Raw genomic sequence first — 24,041 nt, 5'->3', positions numbered from 1 at the left:
ACCCCAGCTTTTTGAGAAATCTCCAGACTGACCTCCACAAAGGTTGTACCAGTCTACATTCCCACCAACAGTGTAGGAGAGTTCCTTTTTCCCCACAGCCTCTCCAGCATTTGTTGTTGGTTTTCTTGATCCTGGCCATTCTTTCAGGAGTGAGATGGAATCTCAATGTGGTTTTAATTTGCATTTCTCTAATGAGCAATGATGATGAACATTTTTCATGTATTTATTTGCCATTTGTATTTCTTCCTCTGAGAAGTGCGTATTCATCTCAGGTGCCCATTTTTGGATTGGATCGTTGATTTTTGGGGGTCTGAGTTTTTTTAATTCTTTATATGTTTTAGACAAGAGTACCTTGTCTGAGGGGGAGTTCACTAAGATCTTTTCCCAGTTTGTGGGTTTTCTTTTCACTATGCTGGAGATTTCTTTTGACATGCAGAAACTTTTTAATAAGAGGTGGTCCCAGTTATTGATTCTGGGAAGTATTTCCCGAGCGGTTTGAGTCCTGTTCATGAATTCTCTACCTACCCCTATGTCTTCAAGGTTTCTACCCATTGTGTCTTCCAATAGATTTAGTGTTTCTGTTTTAGTATTCAGATCTTTGATCCATTTAGATTTTAATTTAGTACATGGTGATATGCATGGATCTAGCTTTAGTTTTTGGCAAATGGAGAGCCAGTTTTTCCAACACCATTTATTAAAGAAACTGTCATTCTTCCAGTGAACCTACTTGGCTCCTTTATCAAAGATAAGGTGGTTGAGTGTGTTTGTAGTTGTGGTTGTATCTTCTAATCTATTCCATTGATCTTAGTCTCTGTTTTGATTCCAGTACCATGTTGATTTTACTACTGTTGCTTTGTAGTATAACTTCAAGTCAGGGATTGTGATGCCTCCTGCCTTGCCTTTGCTGCTTAGAATTGCCTTTGCTATTCTAGGTCTCTTCTGGTTCCAGGTGAATTTTAGGAGTGATTTCTCTAGATTTATAAGGTATGTTGATGGTATTTTTATTGGGATTGCATTGAATCTGTATAAGAGTTTTGGGAGAATGGCCATTTTCACAATGTTTGTTCTTCCTATCCATGAGCAAGGGATGTCTTTCCATTTTCTGAGATCATCTTCAATTTCTTTTTTCAGTGTGTTATAATTTTCCCTGTATAGCTCTTTCACTTCTTTTGTAAGAGTAATTCCTAAATATTTCATTTTTTTGCTTGCTAGTGTCGAGAGTGTGGTTTCTCTTATTTCCCTCTCTGTGATTTTGTTGTTAGTGTATAGGAATGCTATTGATTTCTGAGTATTGATTTTGTATCCAGCTACATTACTGAATTTATTTAATATATCTAAGAGTCTTTCAATGGAGTTTAGGGGGTCTTCTATGTAGAGTATCATATCATCTGCAAACAATGATAATTTAACTTCTTCTTTTCCTATCTTTACCCCTTTTATTTCTCTCTCTTGTCTAATTGCTCTGGCTAGTACTTCCAGTACTATATTAAATAGGAGTGGTGATAAGGGACATCCTTGTCTTGTGCCTGATTTTAAAGTAAAGGCTTTCAATTTTTGGCCATTTAGTATGATGCTGGCTGTTGGTTTGTCATAAATGGCCTTTACTATATTGAGGTAAAGACCATCTATTCCAATTTTCTGTAAAGTTCTTATCATGAATGAATGTTGGACCTTATCAAAGGCTTTTTCTGCATCTATAGAAATGATCATGTGATTCTTACTTTTGGCTTTATTGATATGGTGGATTACATTTATTCATTTACGTATGTTGAACCATCCTTGCATTCCTGGGATGAATCCCACTTGGTCATGGTGTATAATCTTCTTGATGATTTGCTGCATCCTATTTGCCAATATTTTATTGAGGATTTTTACATCTGTGTTCATTAGGGAGATTGGTCTATAGTTCTCTTTTTTATTGGGTCTTTCTCAGGTTTTGGTACTAGAGTAATATTTGCTTCCAGGAATGACTTAGGAAGGATTGCTTCCCTTTCAATTTCATTGAATAGTTTGAGGAGTGTCAGCATTAGGTCTTCTTTGTATTTCTTGTAGAATTCTGCAGTGAACCCATCTGGGCCTGGGCTCTTCTTTGTAGGTAAGGACTTAATTACATTTTCAATTTCATTAATAGATGTCGTGAGTGTCTAGGGCACTCTGAACTCCGGGCAAGGTAAACACACACGCACGCCTTGTCGGGACACGGGGGGTACAGTGCTTGGAAAAGAAAGACAGGAGAGACACCTTTGCTGTCTGTACCGCGTTACACTGCACTGCACGCACAATCTTTATTTTAGGATTCATATATAGTAAACCCGATCAGTTCACAGAGCCCAGATAATTAAGTAGTGAAAAGGCATTCTTTGTGGCAAGCTACAACGTGACAGACTACAATGTTTATTCTAAAGCTATCTAAGTGAAGTAAATAATCACAACCAGTTCTCATAACTTCTCTAGCCCAGGAAGAAATTCATTAGCTCAAGAATGTTGTTAATTTGTCTGCTGTTAGTGTCACAAAGGGTGGCCAGCCACTTCCTCAAGACTTCTGCAAAACAAAGCCAGCTCACAGTATGGATTCCAGAGGGTGAGGGGCTCACTGAGAACAGGCATTCCTATTCTACCTCCTTCTCGCATACCAGGGCGGCTATTGTAAATTGCAGGTTAGAGGGGGTTGGGCCTACAAAGTGACACCTCATCCCCCACACTTCCTTCCTTTTTATTTTTTAACAACAATTTCCATAAGATCAGGTTATTAATAGTATTTCGTCTTATGCAGTAAAAATACACAAGAACTATGGCAATGAGAACTATAATTAAACTAAGTCCCATGCCACTAAAAGTGTGGGTTATGCTCTGCCAGATTCCTTTGGAATCTAATCCTTTCAAAGATTGAGCAAGCAATTGCGCGAATTGTGCTAGGGATTCATCATCATTTTGCTTTGCAAAATCCTTGTCAATTTGATTATGCAAAGATTCTATTTCCTCCTGGGCAGAGGTGTTTCCATTTAGATACATTCTAATCATTTCCCATTCATGTTCTGTTTGATTATAAGGTCGTTGGGTTATACAGAAAGTAGTTGAATTCCAATCACATTTTAAAAACACTTGATGCTGAAGAGCCAATATTTTTCTACCCATCCATTCAACTGTTTGTTTAAGGAGGTCTATTTGTTGTTGTAGTCTGGCGTTTATTTGCCACTGAGTTAACCAAAGTTCATGAGAATTTTCATGCCATAATTCTACAACATGTTTTTCTTGCAAAGAGGTTTGTAAAGCTATTCCTGAGACTGCTGCTAGGGAGGCTACAGTTATCAGACTTAACAGTACAGCAACCACTATTCCAATAAATCTTTTTGTACGTTTTAACAGATGTTTAAAAAATTCAGTAGTAACAGAAATTACCGGGTCTTGAGACCATGGTCGAGTTAAATTTACAGGCAACCAAATATGAGTTTTTTGTTGTAACAGCATAACTGTATAAGGCTTAGTGAAATTTAGTGTGCTATTTAAGCATGTAAACAATTGACAATTTAAACAAGTACAAGAAAAATGTGTAAAATTAAAAGTTCCCACTAAAAAGACATAAGGCAGAGGTGCACAAACAGTAATATTATACATTTTAAATCTAGTAAAATTATAAGTAGTAGATACAGATCGACTAGTCCCTGAATAGGAAACATTGTACAAGGTTACAGGTTGCATAGCGGCTGGAATCTTCCAAATATGATTTTGAAGGTGATGAGGGTATTCTTCGGCTGCAACAGCAGGGTTAGCGATTCCACCATCTCCCCACCACAAAAGAGCCGTCTTCTGATGAAATATAGGAGCTCCGTCAGTTATTTTCTTTGGATCTGGAAGACTATACACAACAGAGAGATTACATCTTGTCTCATTCCATTCAGCACATCCATTAACGAATTTTCCAAATGGTCCCCAAATAATATACCCATCAATATTTTTAGCAAATTTTCCCATACATAGTTGCCAAATTATGGGATAATAAGAAATATTTTTATAAGTGAATTCAGGGCATACAGGAAATGTATTTGTATCAGGTGCTGTTAAATTTCTCCAGGTAACATTAAAGGTTTGAGCAGCCAAGGCTTGAAGCCTTGTTCTTTTGTTGCCTGCTTTTATTCCATGTTGAATCCAATACTGCCATCCCAGAGGGATGCAAGGCGGTTCCCCAATGCAAATAGGCCTTTGATTACCATAATAAGTAAAATTGAATAATGTCCCATCATCTTGATTGTGGGGGGTTAAATCAGCCCACGGTGCTGACAAAATTTCTCTAGGTGTGGTATAAAGTAAAATATCACTAGTTCCCCATTTTACAGGTTCTAATAAAGGGGGGTTTGGAATATATGCCCAGTACGAATGCGGAGGTACCTCAGTCCCCGAAGCAACAGTGAGCAAGGCACATAAAGCTAAAAACAAGTTTTCAGGGTTTAAAGGCTTTCCTGCTTGAAGGACAAGCCGTTGCCCTTCTATGGTCAATTTCTTTAATTGTCCCCATGTAGGGAGGGGATTTAAATTTGGTCGCTGTGAGCGGCGGGATTTTCTTAGCTGTAATCTGGCCATGGCTGCGATAGGAACAAGCTCAGCATCTTCAGCCTCTAGCTGGTTTCGGGCTCGCTTCTGAAGGCACGGTTCCGGTTCCTTGGGGAGTTGTCTCCGGGGCTGGCGAACAGGGTCTGGAGGCGCGGATCCTGATCCATCGTCCAGGGACCCACTGCTGAATTCCATTTTCTGTGGAGATATAACCAAAACCTTTCCCCTTATAGAGCAGTGTGCCCTTCTCCCATTCAGCCTCTGGAGCTGTTTTAGTCCAAATAGGTTCATTAATCACAAAAGGCTGTTGTTGCTGTTCGAAATGTTTTTCAGCTCTTGTTAATATTTCACCTTGTGGTAAATTGAGAAAATTTAAAATAAACAATGCTTGATGCAGTAATGTTTTTGGACTGTTTTGCAATTTAAACAGTATTGGTATCTGAATATCCTCCTGACTCCTCCTTTTTAATTTTTTAATTTGCAACTTAAGAGTGCCATGTGCTCTTTCAACAATAGCTTGACCCTGGGGGTTATATTCAATCCCTGTAATATGAATAATATTATGGAGATCACAAAATTGTTTAAATGTTCTGCTAGTATAAGCAGGTCCATTATCTGTTTTGATTTTAGAAGGAATTCCCATAACTGCAAAAGTCTCCAATAAATGTACAATAACATTTTTAGTGGATTCTCCCTGTTGAGCAGTAGCCCATAGAAATGAAGAATATGTATCAATAACTACATGTACATAAGAAAGCCGACCAAAAGAAGGTACATGTGTAATATCCATTTGCCATAACTCATTAGGTTGAGTTCCTCGAGGGTTGACACCTGTGGGAATAATTCTTAAATGTAATGGTCTACAAATAGGGCAGGCTTTTACAATTTGTTTAGCTTTTGTAAAAGGTATCTTATATTTAAGATGCAAATGTCCTGCATTCGCATGATTAAATTGATGTTCTTCAACGGGTGTAGTGAACATAACTAAGGAATCCACTGCATTGTTACCTGATACTAATGGTCCGGGTAACTGAGAATGAGAACGTAAATGAGTAATAAAATAAGAATGATTTCTTTTTTGAACATGTATTTGTAAATTTTGAAATAAAGACAATAAAGCAGGCTTATTAGAATATAACACAGCTGAATAGATATTTGTCACTACTCCAACAGAATAGGCCGAATCGGCTATAATATTAATAGGTTGGTTATGAAAATCTAAAAACACTTGCAATATAGCAAAAAGTTCATTTTGTTGTACAGAGTTAAAATTTGTCTGACGTACCCAGTAAGATTTTTGAGTCAAATATGCAGCTTTATTTTTAGATCCATCTGTAAATATAGTCAAAGCTTGTGGAATTGGCTGTACAGCTAATAAGGTATTAACCACAAATTGTTGACGTCTAAAAAAATCCCATAATTTACTTTTAGGAAAATGATATGAAAAAGTTCCCATGAAATCTGCTAAAGCAATTTGTAAGGTTTTAGTAATTGACAACAAATATTCCCATTGTTCCTTAGTTAAAGGGATAACTATATTGTTTATATCTTCTCCTATCAAAGTTATAGAACGAGCTCTACCATTCATAATTAAAGCTGCAACCATGTCAATATAAGGCATAACATTTTTAGATTGCTTAGTTTTAGTGAATACCCATTCTACTGGCATAGCATTTTGACCTAAAACTGCAGAGGGATATTGAAAAGTATTAATAATATATAAAGTTAGAGGCAATTTAGGATCAATCCTAATTAAAAATGCATCCTTAATTCGTTGTTCTACAAACTGTAATTCTTGCTCTGCTTTTGCTGTTAAAGAACGAGGGCTGGATGGATCTGAAGAGCCCTGTAGAGTAGCAAACAAATGTTGTAATGCATGGGTAGGGATACCTAGTGTGGGACGAAGCCAATTAATATCCCCTAATAATTTTTGAAAATCATTTAAAGTGGATAACTTATCTCTCCTAATAGACATTTTTTGTGGAATCACCTTTTGTCTAGTAAGAATATATCCCAAATAATGACTAACTTCTTCCTTTTGAATTTTATCCTGTGCTATTACAAGTCCAAACGGAGAAAAATATTGAGGTAAAGTTTTTAAAATATCTTTGATAAGGTCTTTGATAGTTTGTTTGAGGAATTGAAAAAGCAAACCGTTTTTTATCTTCTGGATGTAATGGGATGTTAAAAAAACAATCTTGTAAATCTATAACATATACAAACCAACCAGCAGGGAGCGCTGAGGGTAAAGGAATGCCGGGCTGAAGGGCTCCCATTTGAAATAAGGATGAATTTACAGCACGTAAGTCCGTTAAAAGTCTCCACTTGCCTGATTTTTTTTTTATCACAAATATTGGAGAATTCCAAGGAGATGTGGATGGTTCTATGTGATGTAGAGCAAGTTGTTGATCAATCAATTCCTGCGCTGCCTGTAACTTTTGAGTAGTCAAAGGCCACTGATCTATCCAAATTGGGTCATCATTTTTCCAATTAAGCTTTAAAGGATTCATTTCCCTAAGCTGTAGAAACATGCAAAATATTAAAAATGTATATAAGCTCCCCATTGTTCTAATATATCTCTTCCTAAAATAGAAACTGGCACCTCTAAGATATAAGGTTTAATAACAGCGCCACTTGTCGTGAGTGTCTAGGGCACTCTGAACTCCGGGCAAGGTAAACACACACGCACGCCTTGTCGGGACACGGGGGGTACAGTGCTTGGAAAAGAAAGACAGGAGAGACACCTTTGCTGTCTGTACCGCGTTACACTGCACTGCACGCACAATCTTTATTTTAGGATTCATATATAGTAAACCCGATCAGTTCACAGAGCCCAGATAATTAAGTAGTGAAAAGGCATTCTTTGTGGCAAGCTACAACGTGACAGACTACAATGTTTATTCTAAAGCTATCTAAGTGAAGTAAATAATCACAACCAGTTCTCATAACTTCTCTAGCCCAGGAAGAAATTCATTAGCTCAAGAATGTTGTTAATTTGTCTGCTGTTAGTGTCACAAAGGGTGGCCAGCCACTTCCTCAAGACTTCTGCAAAACAAAGCCAGCTCACAGTATGGATTCCAGAGGGTGAGGGGCTCACTGAGAACAGGCATTCCTATTCTACCTCCTTCTCGCATACCAGGGCGGCTATTGTAAATTGCAGGTTAGAGGGGGTTGGGCCTACAAAGTGACACCTCATCCCCCACAAATAGAGATTGGGTTATTCAGCAGTTTTACATGCTCTTGATCTAGCTTTGGTACTTCATATGTTTCTAGGAATCTGTCTACTTCTTCTGTGTTATCAAACTTTTGAGAGCAGAGGTTTTCGAAATAGGTGTTGATGATCTTCTGTATTACTGTAGAGTCTGTAGTGATTTCACCTTTTTTATTTCTTATTGCATGAATTTGAGCTTTTTCTTCCCTTTTTAAAATAAGGTTGGCTAGGGGCTTACCGATTTTATTTATTCTTTCAAAGAACCAACTCTTTGATTCGTTGATTCTTTGGATTGTTTTCTTAGTCTCTATTGCATTGATTTCTGCTCTGATTTTTATAATTTACTCTCTTCTTTTGGCTTTGGGCTTGGCTTGCTCTTCTTTTTCTAGCTGTTTGAGGTGTAGCATCAGGTTATTTATTTGTATTCGTTCTTTTTTCCTGATGTGGGAACTCATTGCAATAAATTTTCCTCTGAGGATGGCTTTCATTGCATCCCACAGATTCCGGTAAGTTATATCTGCATTTTCATTTTCTTGTAGGTATTGTTTAATTTCTTCTTTAATTTCTTCTGTGACCCACTGATTACTCAAGAGTGTATTATTCAATTTCCATGTGTTTGTGGGATTTTTGCAGTATCTTTTATCATTAATTTCAAATTTCAAAGTGCTATGATCCGATAGCATGCAAGGGATGATTTCAACTCTTTTGCATTTGTTTAAATATGTTCTGTGAGCTAATATATGGTCTATTTTAGGGAATGACCCATGTACTGCGAAGAATGTGTATTCTGATGTTGTTGGATGGAACATTCTGTATATCTATCAAGTCCATTTGTTCACAGGTGTGATTCAGTTCTGTTATTTCTTTGCTCATTTTCTGTCTGGTTGATCTGTCCCTTGGTGTCAATGGCGTATTAAGGTCTCCTGTTACAATTGTGTTACTGATAATTTGAGTTTTCATTTCTGTTAATAGTTGTTTTATATAACTGGGTGCTCTGGAGTTTGGTGCGTATATATTTAAGATAGTTATCTCTTCCTCTTGGAGTTTTCCCCTAACGAGTATGTAGTGACCTTCTTTGTCCTTTATGATCATGGTTGGTTTAAAGTTCACATTGTCTGCAAACAGAATGGCTACTGCTGCTTTTTTTTGGATTCCTATTGTGTGAAGTATTGTTTTCAATCCTTTGACTTTCAGTCTGTGAGTATCCTTCTGGGTTAGATGGGTTTCCTGTAAACAGCATATGGTTGGATTTTGTTTCTTGATCCATTCTGCTAGTCTGTTTCTTTTGATTGGTGCATTGAGACCATTTACATTAATGGTTATAACTGTTATATGCTGGTTTATTGTTGACATGTAATCTCTCTGCTGTTGCATCTTTATCTTTCTGTTCTGTTTAATTATCTGCTTTGCTTAGTGGTTTTTTCCTTTGTGTATCTAAACTGTCTCTCAATATTTTTTGCAGGGTTGGCTTGGTGTTCATGAAGTTCTTCAGCTGTTTTTTGTCATGGAAGTATTGTATTTCACCATTAATTTTGAATGATAGTTTTGCAGGGTACATCAGTCTAGGTTGGAAATCATTTTGCTTTAGGATCTGGAATACTTCACTCCATGCTCTTCTTGACTTTATTGTTTGTGTTGAGAAGTCTGCTGTGATTCTGATAGTTTTTCCTTTATAAGTGATCTGTCTTTTCTCTCTGACAGCTTTTAATAATCTATTCTTGTGTTGGATTTCTGGGATGGTGATTATTATATGTCTGGGTGTAGTTTTATTTTGGTTATGACTATTTGGAGTTCTATAGGCTTCACTGAACCTGATGTCGGTGTCTGAGCTCATGCTTGGGAAATTTTCAGCTATTACTTCTCTAAATATCCTCTTGACATCCTTTATGTTACCCCCTTCTTTTTCATTAATCCCTATCAATCTTATGTTATTTTTCTTTGCATCATCTTGCAGTTGTTGAATTGTTATTTCCTGATTCCTAGTTATTTTTAAAAGATCTTTCCTTTCCTGTTCACTAGCTGCAATCCTGTCTTCAAGGTCTGAAATTCTATCTTCACTTTCATTGAGGCAGTTTTTACAGCTTTTAGTGAAGTTTTTTGATTTCCTGTATATCTCTGTGCATCTGCTTTATGTGTTCTGTTTGTTTCTTATATTGCTCATCTAGAGATTCTATCTTTTTGTTTAGTTCCTCCAATTTTTTAACTGTGTTTTCTTTAGATATATTCAGAATCTCTTTCATTTCTTTTATCATTTCTTCTTTTACCTGGGAGATTATTTCAAGTTTGAATTCTTCCTGGAATTGCTTATTTATTTCAGGAGCTATTGTGTCCGATATTTGAGGTGTGTGGCATATATTTTCTTCTATATACATTGCTCCTAGGGTTTCTTGAGATGGGCTGGAGGTTTGATGTTGTAATTTGGTCTTTCGTTTTGTCATTTTCCTATATTTCTGTGTTTCAAGTGTTATTCGAAAGCTTCCTCAGGATCTGTTGGAAATCCACTTCTATGGTCCCAGCTCCTGGGACTCTGGCACCCAGTTCCCCCAGGCCGCTGGGCCTCTAGAACCAGTGGCCCTCTTCTGCCTGTTTAGAATTCCGTAGTTCCAGATAAGCTGGGCTCCAGGGACACTGCGCCCGCCTGCTTGCTGGAAACTCCACAGTTCTCGGAGCACAGCCGGAATGGGGAGGCGGATGTAGGCGCCTGGGGCCCACTTAGCCACTTCACTGCACCCAGAAGGCTTGGGGGTCCGGAACAGTCTGGGCTTGGGGCAGAGTGCACTGGGCACTTACCGCAGGCCACGGGGCCTCTGGAACGGGTGATGCTCGCCTGCTTGCTGAGAAATCCACAATCCTCCAGACACCCGGGGAGGCGGATGCAGGCCACTATTACATTTTTAGTTAACGTTAGTGAAACAGGAGGTTGTTTACATTGGATGAAAAGTAAGGATATAAAAGTGTATGAATAATAAGACTTCATCCTGAGGAGTCCAGGAAGATAAAAAGTACTAGAAGAAAATACATTAGTTTCAGTATTAACTAACTTTGGAACACCAGATTGTGGATGACTTTTACTACCTTGTATTTACTCTTCTACGTATTTCACATTCCATAAGAAATATACATTTTATACTAAAAGAAGTCGTAGAAATGAAAGAATTGGTTCCCTTCCCCCAGCCAAGTGACCCAGAGTTCACTGCTGGGAGCCCAGCTCTGCAGAGATTTTCAGTGTGACTAGCATTTTGACATGTTCTGACCTGGTGATGCCTGCTACCTACTTTTGGCCTTTGAAAGTACACTGCGGGGTGCTCACTTAACTCCAGAATGTTTAATAATTTCATTGATCTTTGAACTATTGTTGTATAAAAAATATTAAGAGGAAGTCAACAAATAAACCTTATAAAGATTTCTTTCTCCAGTGCATTCCCATTGGCTGGGCTTCAGAGTCTGTGGAGTAATTCCTCCAGGGAGACACTAAATCCAGTGTCACCCCGACCTGGGTTGGCTCTTCTGCTCTGAAGTCACCCTTGCTGGTGGTCTGAGCAGAGGTGACAGCCCCCTGCACTCCCCACATGACTCAGCACTTGGTGCATTCAGGGATCATCTTCTACATGGGATTCTAAATGTCCTGAGCACTCCCTGGGGAGCAAGCAAGGCGAGAGGTTTATCCACAGCCCACGGCTTCCATGGCTTAGGCTGAGGCAGCCTTTCTCCTCACATTGGCTGGGCTGGACTTGTACCTATCAAACCCTTGCTTTACAATCTGCCTTAAAAATGAGCCTTGTACATTTGCAGGTATTAGTCACTGAGTCTTCAACGATGGCAAGACTCAGAATAAAGATCAGCAAGTAAAGAGGGTCTGCTACAGAATTTGTCAGCTCCATGAAATTAGAACAAACCATTATTTGGGAGGGAAAAACTGAGCCAACCTTTAAGAGCAAGAAGACTGAACAGCTGACCAATCCTTTGTGGCTTAAGATTGTACCCTGGGTTGGGGAGGGAGATGGGGAGAGTGAGACAGGGCAGAGGGAGGGCGAATATGATCAGTGCACAGCCCATACACGTGTATGGAAATGTCACATGGTGCTAATTAATTTGTATAGTTAGTAAGTATTAATTTTAAAAATTCTGCTTTTCAAGCACCCTCCTCACCTCTGCCCATAAAAAGGTATGCCCATAGAAGAGGGAACTCCACTTGGACTTCTGCAGGAGTTGGGAGGGGCCATCCAGTGACCCTCAGCTGAAAGCACCTCCAGTGAGTGGAGCGTGACCCTGCAGCCTTTCTCAGCAGGAAGGATGGCACCTGCTGTGGCACAGGGGAAAACTGTTCCTGCCTCATCCACCTTCTGCCTTCTGCAACCCTTCGGGAAGTTGCCAACCCACAGTGAGCACACATGTGACAGGAAGCATTGTTGACACAGACCGAACCTGCCCAGTTTGAGCACAGTATAAAGGATTTCTAAATCAGCACATTCTGTTCTTTTGTTGATAACATCAATCATCTGCTGGAGGGCTCCCCACTATTAACACAAGTTAATGGACTGTCCGAGGTTCTTTTTAGATGGAAACCTTAGGTGTTGTTAAAATTGTATTTTACTTTTTGGTCTCTGTAGGAATAGCATACGTTTAATTTAAAATTCCATGCATAAGTTAGCTAACTGACTTTATATCATCTTGTAGCTCCTCATCACTAGCCAGCACAGGTCCATGCTTCAGTGATCATAGGAAATGGAACAGAGGCACTGGGCACAAATTTGCAGGGCAAAGCTGTACTTGGTATGATGGAGGGCAGGTGCAGCTCCAAAGATCCAGCTGGCTCCCTAACAAGAAAATCAGAAAGGGGCTTTGGTTTCAAGGGCACACAGATCTGAAGAGGTGACTCAGACTGGCATGTTCACAGAAGAATAGAGGCCAATTTTACAGGGTGCTGTTGTGGGCTGGGGTCTGGTTAATCATTACCTCAGTCCTGGAGTCACAGATCTGGCTCAGTCATCGTGACTGGAGGACATTCTGTCTCTGTGGCTTCTCCGTGGACATTCTGTCGTGGTTTCTACTTGAGCATCCTGAGTCCTATGAGGCTCTGCTGGAACCCAAGGAGGCCCTAGGTTTAGGACAGTGGAGACTTCTAGGCATAGCTGAACGTCTCCGTGGGTCTCTTACCTTGGCATCTTACCATACTGACCATGCTTTTAATGAGTAACCAGTGAACGACCTCTGTAGCCCTGGTGGTCTCTGGCTGTGTCATCCTGGTTGCTTTTTGCATAGACTAAGGACCTGCAGCATTAGGAGCCCTAAAGATTGTTAAGAGTACTGGATTTCTCCTACACCTGCCGACCATCTGCATTTTAGAAAGATGCTACTAGCTGATTAGCTCAAGTCCACCTCTGCCCTACCCCAAGATTTCTCTTTCCCCTCTCTCTCCTCCTGCCTCCTGCAGGTCTCAAAGTCCTGGATCTTCTGCCTGTGAGTCCCCTTCTCATGCATCACTGTGCTGGCAGTTACTGGCCTTCTTGATATGTTCTGTTGGAATAAGTGAGCCTATTTGTTTGTCTGCCTGTGGGTGTGCATGTTTTGCCTAAGACTCCAAAAGACTGCAGCAGTGTTTGTCTCTGTCTCTTTGCATGGTGCCTGGGCTGGTATTGGGCTCATGCTGATATGGTCTTGAGGTGTCCCGCATTGTGCATTAATTCCTAAGCAAAACCTTCTCAGATAAAGTAGTTTTCTAAGAGGTGATGGCCAGAAATAAGCAAGTGAAATAACCAATACTTGGAGTGACTTCATTAACAAGGAAACTTTATCATCTCCCCTTTTTTGCAGGGTACAATTCTGATTTTTAAAATTTATGTGATATTTTTAAGTTTCACTAAGAACATATAGCACTTATTTTAAAACTTTATCCTTCCAAAATGTGGATTTTTAAAAATTGTTCTTCTTGTTGTTTTGGTGTTTTGGTTTTATAAACCAAAATTCATTTGACATCCAGGGTACCCTAAGTAGAATCTATGGTTTTAAATTATTTATAAGAAATGTTTTGTAATAGAGGAACATAAATACTTGGGAAAAATATTGATAATGTCAATAAAATAAATTTTTTGCCTTTTACTATATGTCATTTTCAGAATCAACCATTACATATAGTTCATTGTCAAACTGAATTTATATAAGATTAAACAGAGACTACGGGATGTTATGCTATCCTGTGCTTGTCAGATTGATTGAGGTAGTACTCTGTAAGTAGCATTCCTACCTGATTCTGTATATTGTCAGCACAGGAATCTCAGTGGAAACTGTCATGTAGGGCTGGCCCTTGTATCCAGTGATAAACATCCCTGAAGGACCTCCTGGCCGAGCTCAAGCTGTTCATCTGGATTCACAGATTTCAAGACGCAGACTCTGGAACACACAGGTCTGCAGGCAGAACTTAACTCTACCATTTCCTAACTGTGTGACCTTGAAGAGTTATAGTTGCCTCATTTCTGCAAGGGGAAAGCCATAGTTCCCTCCTATAGAGTTCCTACAGGAGACTATAAAAGACTAAAATACTGTACAGTAATGCACATAAAGACTTAGGGCAGTATTAGCACGTACTGTTGTTAATTTAAGGTGAACTGGCCATGATAAAACCTAAACATTTCTCTCTCAGACTACGTTCTTGAGTTGTTTCAGCTACAGATGTTTTCTGCTGTGGCATGACTAAAGGGCTGGGTCCAAACCTCCTGAAAACCACATTCTAAGCTGTGTCCTTTTTGCAGGTGGAAGAGGCAGATGATTGGCTCAGGCATGGAAACCCATGGGAGAAGGCCCGCCCTGAATTCATGCTGCCCGTGCACTTCTACGGAAGAGTAGAGCACACCCCGACGGGGGCCAAGTGGCTCGACACCCAGGTATTCAGGCATCTTCACAAGGAGCATTTGTGTGCTCCTGAAATGGAGTGTGCAGCGCAATGGGCTTGAGGTACTGAGAGGAGTACTTTGTGTGCTGAGTAATAGAGTATATTTTTATAAATACACCCATGACTCCTCTTGATGGATTCCATTCATTCTGGAAAAAAGGAGGCTGACACCAGGAGAAAAGTGACTTTCCCAAGGTTAAGGGATTTATCAAGGTCATGGTACAATCTGCTTTCTCGGCAAAGAGTCAGTCCTGTAAGACCTGGCAAGCTTAGCGCTCCGGTTTTACAGAAGCTTAAATGCCAAAATGGAATAAATTTAAATATCATTCCTCATCATATTTACATACACTTATAACTTCTCTGGCATAGTTTAATATTGTAGTATTTACCTAAAAGATTATCAGTTTTTATTCATTGTGAAGTCAGAAAAATAGCATAAAATATGCAAACTGTACTGTCTTATTTTGTGCCAAGTCACTTCCAAAGAAGCAATGCTGGGGTTGATACAAACATATTTATTTCACCTGCAGGTATCCCATCCTGCTCCTAGATTTGTGTATTACTGTCCCACAAAGCAGCGACATTCCCAGGGCTGTTTGAGCTTTGTTGTCGGTTTACGTCCTGATCCTTAGTAACTACTGGGTTACTCTGCCCAGTTCTTGAAGCAGCACTTGAAATGTTTGTTTAATAAATACAGCTTCAGGCTGGGAAAGATTGATCACTAAACATCCTTCAGAAACTTAAAGGAAATGGTAAAAACCAACTAAATGTTGTTCTAATATATGAAAATTGGGAGTAAAATTTAATATTGGAGGGCTAAGATTGGATTGGTTTGTGGATTATTCTCCATGAATAAATGCTTCATTTTACTTTATAAGAGCAAAGATCCAAGTTATAGCTGGTTCTTTTAAGCTGCTGAGGTTTTTATCCTTGCTAATCCTTATAGAATTATTCACAGTTCAGAAAAATAAGACATTTAAAAATTGTTTCCTATCTGATTGTGAATTAATTTAGCATATGAAGTAACAGATTGTAAGCAAAAATAACTCATTAAAGTATAATGGTTTAAGGCGCAGACTAATACTGTGATTTTAAAGTTCCTATCTTGTTTTGCTTAGGGGTTTTGTTTGCTTTGTTTTGTTTTGTTTCATTTTGTTTTGGTTAAACAGTAGACCACAATCCAAATTGTGCTTGATCACAGATACCATCAGGAGAGCTAATCCCCAGAAAGAAATCACATGTGTGATGGTATCAAACTGACAAGTATTTGTATAGATTTTCATCTGTGGCATCTGATCTGTCTAAAATTATGCAGTTTACAGTCAATCTGGAAGTATTCTCTTTATACCCTGGGTCCCGCTGTTGAGCCATCTTATATTTACAAAGCACTGTCAGATGTTTTCATAATGTACCCTAAAATTCAGACAGAGAGTGTTTCTGTATCTGGGGAAGCTAGATCACAGGACAGAGGTGATAGCAGTGAGCTGACTCAGGCCATGTGGGTCTTCAGGGGAGGAGGCTGTCGCCCTAATGGGCTCCACATTCATAGCTAGTGAGATCAGAAAGCATGAGGTCCAGCAGGCTGCGGCAGTGCATGGGGCAGCTGCCAGCAAGCTGAGCTATTCGCTTTTCTCTTGTGCCAGTTCAGGACCTCTGGGAATCAGAGACCTGACAAAATTAGGGTACAAGTGATACGCTTGGGAAATTCCTGAGGAGACAGGAGGCCTTCAAGCTGGTTGTGCCAGGTGTGAAGTCAGGAAGGAGTGTGTTGCTGCTCCGGGACACGGCCAGGCAAAGGGCTTGGAGACTGGCCACTTAAAAAGTCACCATTCTGTGTCCTCACTGTGCTGGAGCATCCTGGAGAGACCACACAGCCTGGGTGTGAGCTCTGAGGGGGAAAGGTCTCTCTGAAGTTCTCTCAAAGGAGATGTCAGCTCCTGTGCACACTGCTCAGGCTGCTTCAATAACTCTTTGAGGGTCAGAAGCACACATCTTGCCTGAATCTTGAAAATGAAGATGAAACAATGAAAATGGCTCCTCCTTTTTGATCACAACTTGTTTGAAGAGGCTCATGCTCTCCCAGTGGAGGTAGCTGGGCACCTACAACTTGCTTTAAAAAACCTACAGAGAGGGGCTGGGGATTTAGCTCGGTGGCATAAGCGCCTGCCTTGCAAGCAGGCAGTTGTGAGTTCGATCCCTGGTACTGATAAAAAGGAAAAAGACAAAAAAAAAAAAAAAAACCTACAGAGACCTGTATTTCTCAGTGATAGTACAATTAAGGATGATGTTTATGGTCACAGTGATCATGAAAGCATGATTGATTATTGGTGATGGATACAGGATGCCATGCTTCATTGATTTATAATTCAGCACATCAAAAAAGAGTGGGGTGTTTATCTTTCAGTCCTGATACTAACTGTGACCTTGGCCAAGTCAGTTCTCTATCAGCCTCAGTCTCCTTGTGTCCAAAATGAGTGGACAATATCCAGCACCCTCCAGCTCAGTGATACTGTTACTCTTCTTCCTTAGAACTCAACTCTGATGAAGCAGGGAATGGAAATGAGTCATTTCTCACATAAAGTTTAAATGCACTGTGAAACATAGTTTGTCTTCTTGTTCTTCTCTATATTTCAACAACTGTCACAAAGATTGAACTAGATTATTCCAAAGCTTGCGTCTTAGACCCAGCTCAGCTAATTATCACCTGATTTGGCAGCTCCCTATAGGAGTCACTAAAATAACTCTTCTTTATACAACATCGAAAAAACTAGCATAGCATTTTAAATACCATACGTGATGTTCTATCTTCATCAAATTTCCTGTACCATTGATTTTGGAACAGGAAATCAGATCATTGAGTAACTGCATAAAATTTATCCTAATTGCTGCTTTGGGGTGGGTACAGATTCACAGTTGTCACTGTGCCCTTGCATCAGATTTCTTATTATTAGAGCGATGGTTTGAGCTGAGATATGGGTGATAAACTTTCTCTACAATTGATTCCATGGCGTTCCATTCCTCTGCATCTACATCAGGGCAAGGGGCACATGGGAAATCAACATGGAAGCTCTACATAGACCAGCAGTCAGGGCATCCCAGTTGGTAGAGGAACCACACAAGCTCTAATTCCCCCTCCAGCCCTGTGACCCTCTTCTTACTGTACCCCTCACACTATTTGGGCTGGTGATGGAGCCATGAATCAAAACCTATCACGATCTCCCAGCTGTTGTTGACCCACCATTGTCACACCTGGGAAACGTGAGCAGCTGCTTCTGTTTAACCCCACAGGTGGTCCTGGCTCTGCCTTACGACACCCCTGTGCCTGGGTACATGAATAACACTGTCAACACCATGCGCCTGTGGTCTGCCCGGGCACCAAATGACTTTAACCTCAGAGACTGTGAGTATAGCATGGACTCTGGCTTCTCTGTGCATGTGTTTAATCCTTTGGATTGCTGGTTAGAACTGAATTGAGCTTGAGAAAAAAAAAAAAAAAAGCCTTGAGTTTCTGAAATCTTCAGCAATGAAACAAACGTTTTATGGAACAAGTGGGGAAGTTGGTTTTAAAGCAGGGTTCATGCTGGCCCTTGAGCATGCACTGCAAGCTCTCCTGGAAGGTTTGTGAATTTTTTTTGGAACCAGGAAGATTTGGAACCAGAATGGCGGGCAGCATGACATCAGGTGTGAGCGTGGGGCTTGCAGCGACAAGGGCTGGCTGGTCTGTTCACTATGTCTCTACCATTCTCCTCAGTTAACGTCGGAGACTACATTCAGGCCGTGCTGGACCGAAACCTGGCTGAGAACATCTCCCGGGTGCTGTACCCCAATGACAATGTGAGTGATGGAGTCACAATAGACACAGCTGATTTCCCAAGAGCCTATCCAGGAATCCTGTAAAACACAAAGGTCGTTTGGATTCTTCCCCTTCATTTACAGAATAAGGTCCATGTTTCTTCCTAATTTTCTAGATTTCCCCTCCCAACCAAATGAAGAACACAAATTTGTACAGTGCAGGAATCAGAATAAGTACTTTGCCTTGACTAGTAACCTCACCACTGATTTGAGAAGCTTTGTGGATGAATTTCAGAACAGAACCTAGATCCCAATGACCAAGTGGTTCAATGGGAAAGTACTACTTCCTTTCCAGACAGAAACTCTACCTGCAAAGCTAGGAATCAAGGAGGTTTCCTGCCTGGCCTCTTCCTGCATGATGGGCTTTTCCTGGCCTTCTGTCCCCAGCTGGGGGTCATGGTTCTTGGAGCAAACAAACCTGTGAACAAACACCTATCCCTTCTGCCTCTTGTGGTTAACTTAAATTTTTTTCCTTATAGGTGACTATGCCAATGTTATGCTTAGTTTTTAAAAAAACACTTGGAACAGAATTGTCAGTGAGTGCTATAAATTCTCATTTGATTTTAAAAGCACACTTGGCACTGAATCCTGAAGAATGCTGTAAACTCTTAGTTGATTTAAATGTACATTATTAGTGGGTGTAACTTAGGTTTCTTTGTGGGTGAAATCATTTTCACGCTGTAGTGATTCTTTTCTAAAGTAACCTCAAAAGCAATCGAATTAGTATTCTGTTTTACGAGGATGATAAGAAAGAACAATCTGGAGGACAAAGACGTAAATGACCCTTAAGACCAGATGTCCACCTCTCTAAGACTAGAAGGGAATTATGTGGAATTTGCCTCAACATTTTCAAGAACTTAACAGTATTTAGTATCGATCCTGTTAGGAGAATGTTGTGACTTCAGCACATTAGAGAAATCTCTAATCCAAAAGCCAAAAGTTATGCTATTTCACGATTAAAGTAAGCATGCTTCCAAATCTGGGCAAATTTTGCCCTGCAAACCCAGCCCACAGCACCATGCACCTGGAAAGGGCTTGAATCCCTCCCCTTGTCTTCAGTAAGAAACCAAACCTGGCTTGACTCAGAAATAATCTTCTGCAGTAATTGGCCACATATCCAAAGCTGCTTTTAGAGTAAAATAGCTCTCAGGATCAGGTGCGCTTTGGCTTTTGAGGATGGGTTGATACAGTCATTTCTGTTTTGGCAACAACTTACTGCCTCTTCTCAGCCTGGCCTAGTCCGAGACCAGACAGACTGTGGCTTCTCTCCTTCAAGAGTCTTGCTCTTGTCTTCCCTCTGCTCCCAGCGAGATATCTGTCTCCTGCTTGACACACTGAGGCCCCTGATCATTGATAAGCTCCTCATTGGTATGGTCCTGATTTGTCCCACAGGGACAGTGAGGCGATTGGTCCTGGTCCTTCCACCTCTGTGGTCTTCTCTCTCGCCTTCTGGGAACACTCAAGCTCTCTCCAGTCACCTGACAAATTCCTGCTCATCCTTCAGGCTCAGCTAAGGCATTGCCAGGCTACCCAGGTTCCCAAGGTATATGTGTGTATACCTTAAGGGAAAAAATTACATTGTATTTAAGGTTAGTTTATAACCCACCCACTCTAAGGCCAATCATTTTACTTCTTTAAAATGATTACATTTAATCATTTTATTTCTAGAACCTTCAAAGTTCCCTGGCTCAGCGAACATGTTTAAATTCATTACAGATGAATTTATAGCACTCTTTATGATTCTTAGAATAGTGACTTCATGCTAATTCGTACAATGATCCATGTGGCCATTAGCCACAAAGGGTAACCCAGAACAAAATGTCAAAAAGATAGTTAAAAGAATTAAATCTGCCACATATATATTTCCAATGGTAGTATCAATCCAGTTTTCTATCATCTTTTAATGTTTATCAAACTTACAGAGGCTCATAGTGTGAAGAGAAAAGCAGTCCCACGAGGCTTATTATACAAACATGGTGGCCCGTGGCCCACTAACTCACATCCCTTTGCTTTTAATGGATTTTCTTAAGACTTCCCTCCGTATTTCCGAATAGCACACAGTTATTGCTACTTTGTGACTTTTCCATTCACGCACTTTTGTTGACTCCCCACTGTTAAAGATAAGACTTGGCCTCACATTCTCAATAAAATCCACTCTCGCCACACAGACAGGTATTTCCCTTTCCCAGCTGCCTCAGCATACGTCTGTCATAGTTTTCACTAGATCCTTAATCAGTGTTCACATTATTATGACTACAGTAATGCTAGAGATGGCAGATGGGGCATAGATGTGCCCTTGGATAATGACTACCTTTTTCCTCCTTAAAAAGATGAGTTTGTTGGCTGGTTGACTGGTTGGCTGGCTGGCTGGGGTCAGTTGGTGGGTTGGCTTTCTAGATTTAATAATTCTTTGTTTTGCTTGCTTGCTTGCTTGCTTGCTTTTATGGGTACTTTTTGCTAGTTTGTCATGCATACTACTCTAGTTGTATAAATGTCCCCCAAATATTACTCAAACACGTCAGATTCTTCTTAACTCAGTCTTTTTGAAGGGCCTCTTCGGAGTCTCTACTAGCTGGTGGTTCTTTTAATTTGCTGTCTCCCTGCCATCTTGGGATCGTCTTCCCCATCATTCTGAAGACTCTGTGCTCATCTACTGCCCAAGGTCACTGTTTTCTGCTTCTGTGTCTCTCTTTTCCTTGGTTTGCTACCCTGTTTCTGGCAGCACAACCGTTGCCAGTACCTCCAGGGAAGGGACATATGTGAGGGCAGTGTGTTGAAAACCTCTCAGACTGGACAACACTTCCTTCTTCCCTCACGCTAGTATTTTGCCTGGATCTAGAATACTCAGATATGTTTCATTGCTTTCTAGTTTTCAGTGTTGCTGAGAAGCACAGTGCAGTCTTGCTGGGATTAACTAGTACTCATAATTCATTGCTTCTAGTAGAATTCATATTGTGAAGCTTGGTTGAAGGCAGCCAAGGTTCTCACCACTCAGTACATAAACATCACTCATTCCCCTCTCTATAGTTTTATCTTTTTGAGGCAGGTTTCCCTCTGCAGTTGAGGCTGGCCTTGAACTCTTTGTAATCCAGGGTGGCCTCACACTCACAGCAATCCTCCTGCCTTAGCCTCCTGGGTGCTAGTTATTGCTGTACGCCACCCCACTCAGCTGTCCACATTTTTAATAGAGATGGCAGATACCCCTCCTTCAACTGTAGCTGCTGGCCCTCACCCCAGAGACCCCTGGGTTACCGTCTCCAGAGAAGGCAAGCCCAGGCTCAGCCTGAGCTGGAAAGGAAACTGCTTAACGGCAGGAATCAGAGGTGAGGTCTGAGACCAAGAATTCCTTAGGCAGGCTCTCCGGTGATCTCATGTCTATTTCCATACATGGTACTGCCAGACCCTGCGCCCAGAGGCGCTGATGTATAACCTGAGTTACTTTTGGATCTTTTCCATGGCTTTCTTGTGTCTCCTGGCTCAATGACCATTCGCCCATCTGTTTTTTACCTTCAAAACATTGTTGCTCTCACCTTGCCTGGTCTTTTTACATCTTTCTAAAATCCCTTTCCTGTCATTGAATGGGGTTTCAGGAAAACACACAGACAGATGCTCAAGTGTTCAACACACCATCCTCCACAGTTGTCCATGGGCCTTAGCCTCTGTGTCCCCTGGGCAGGAAGTGCCCAACCTGCTTTGGCCCCACCCACAATGGGAGCCCCATTCATGCCGTATCTCTGGTTTGAAGTTTTTTGAAGGGAAGGAGCTAAGACTGAAGCAGGAGTACTTTGTGGTGGCTGCAACCTTGCAGGATGTCATCCGACGATTCAAAGCCTCCAAGTTTGCCTCCAGTGACAACAGGGGAACGGTGTTTGATGCTTTTCCAGATCAGGCAAGTATACAGTTCATGGATGCAGGCAGGTTCTGCACCAGGTTCTGCAGAGGGACCAGGATTTCTCATCAGGTTATTCCTCTCTCCCAGTGCGGAGAGACTTGGGGAGGAACAGCAAGCCCCAAGCGTTTCAGAGGAGCAGGGCCTTTTGCTTCGTGTTTCCTCCGGGCACGTGGGAGGACAAGGAAGCCAGGTCCTGAGCTGTCCATGACATGGATGTCTCTTCCCAACCCAGGTGGCCATCCAGCTGAATGACACTCACCCTGCGCTCGCCATCCCCGAGCTGATGAGGATTTTTGTGGATATTGAAAAATTACCCTGGTCCAAGGTCTGCAAAGTTTGGCTTCTTTTTCTTTCCATTCACCAGCATATCTGTGGCTAAGGAACTGCTAAAAAAGCTCTTTTTTGGATTTTCAAAACCAGTTACTGTTGCTGATTTCCCTTTTGCTTCATTCTTTGTGCTTCACAAGAATAAGACTGAACCCTAAATACATGCATACTGGAGGTAGATCAGGAGCTGTAGTAAGGATTATATCATGTTTCACATTTCTGAGCCTAAGAGGATTGAAATTAAATTTCCTAACCCCAGAGAACAGCTAATTGGAAGTGTCCACATAGCTCTGGAAGTCAGCAGTTTAAACATACTTTGTGTCTGATGAGAACAGTTAGTTTTTATTCCCTAATCTTTGTATATTTCATGAAAGGCATATGGAATAGTACAGGGGATTTATCAAAAAGCTGTACGAAATTTTATCAGTTTTACAGGTAACCCCACCTCCCCCAAAAAACCACATTCCCATTACCCAGACTGTCCAGGAACTTAGTGGAACCCACAGTGTCAGATTGAGTCACCTTATAGCAGACAGAGCAGAGCTGAGGGCGTGCTTGGCCCAGGGTGGGGTGCACATCAGGAAGCAGCTGACCCCTCTTCCTGCAGGCATGGGACATCACAAAGAAGACCTTCGCCTACACCAACCACACTGTGCTCCCAGAAGCGTCGGAGCGCTGGCCGGTGGACCTGGTGGAGAAGCTGCTGCCTCGACACTTACAGATCATTTATGAAATCAATCAGAAGCATTTGGATGTAAGTCTCCTAGAGAGGTCCTAACTCCTTTTAGGAATGAGGACTTAAAATACTTTTCCCAAACTTGGCGCCCATGCATCTCTCCATCCTGGATACCATCAAAAGTGCTCAAGTCTGAGTGGGGCTCTAATTAAACACATCTTTGGGAAGAAGTGGCATGGGGCTGGCGTCTCCTCAGCGCTAACCCATCCCCTTTCTGTGGGAGAGCTTCAGCTTGGAGCTGGAGTAGCATCCCAGTGTCGCATCAAGCCTGAGTAACCAGCAAGGTCTTTCTCTCTGTTTGGCTAGAGAATCATGGCCTTGTTCCCTAAAGATGTGGACCGCCTGAGAAGGATGTCTCTGATAGAAGAGGAAGGGGGCAAAAGGGTCAACATGGCCCATCTCTGCATCGTAGGCTGCCACGCTGTGAACGGCGTGGCCAAGATCCACTCAGACATCGTGAAGACCAAAGTGTGAGTCTCCCACCCTGGGCAGACATCCATGAATGGAAAGATGCTCAAAAATGCAAATTTGCCTTTCAGGAAAAGGAAAGGCCCTCTTAAAATGTATAAAAGCAGGCCACAGATGT

General features: G+C 41.1%; 1 protein-coding gene across 1 annotated transcript in view; it reads left to right on the top strand.

The window, feature by feature from the left end:
• Positions 1–24,041, top strand: part of Pygl (glycogen phosphorylase L) — a 53,447-nt gene that overhangs the window by 17,380 nt on the left and 12,026 nt on the right. Inside the window, exons 5-11 of the mRNA XM_003471926.5 lie at positions 14,509–14,640; positions 17,937–18,048; positions 18,400–18,482; positions 22,246–22,389; positions 22,625–22,717; positions 23,327–23,473; positions 23,762–23,925. Coding sequence (XP_003471974.2) covers positions 14,509–14,640; positions 17,937–18,048; positions 18,400–18,482; positions 22,246–22,389; positions 22,625–22,717; positions 23,327–23,473; positions 23,762–23,925 — 875 coding nt within the window. The remainder of the gene's footprint in view (positions 1–14,508; positions 14,641–17,936; positions 18,049–18,399; positions 18,483–22,245; positions 22,390–22,624; positions 22,718–23,326; positions 23,474–23,761; positions 23,926–24,041) is intronic.

The sequence above is a fragment of the Cavia porcellus genome, unplaced genomic scaffold (genome assembly GCF_034190915.1).
Source record: "Cavia porcellus strain 051 isolate PalLab524CR breed Dunkin Hartley unplaced genomic scaffold, mCavPor4.1 scaffold_1, whole genome shotgun sequence".
Lineage (NCBI taxonomy): Eukaryota > Metazoa > Chordata > Mammalia > Rodentia > Caviidae > Cavia > Cavia porcellus.
The sequence above is the reverse complement of the archived record's forward strand: the minus strand, read 5'-3'. Positions and strand labels throughout refer to the sequence as shown.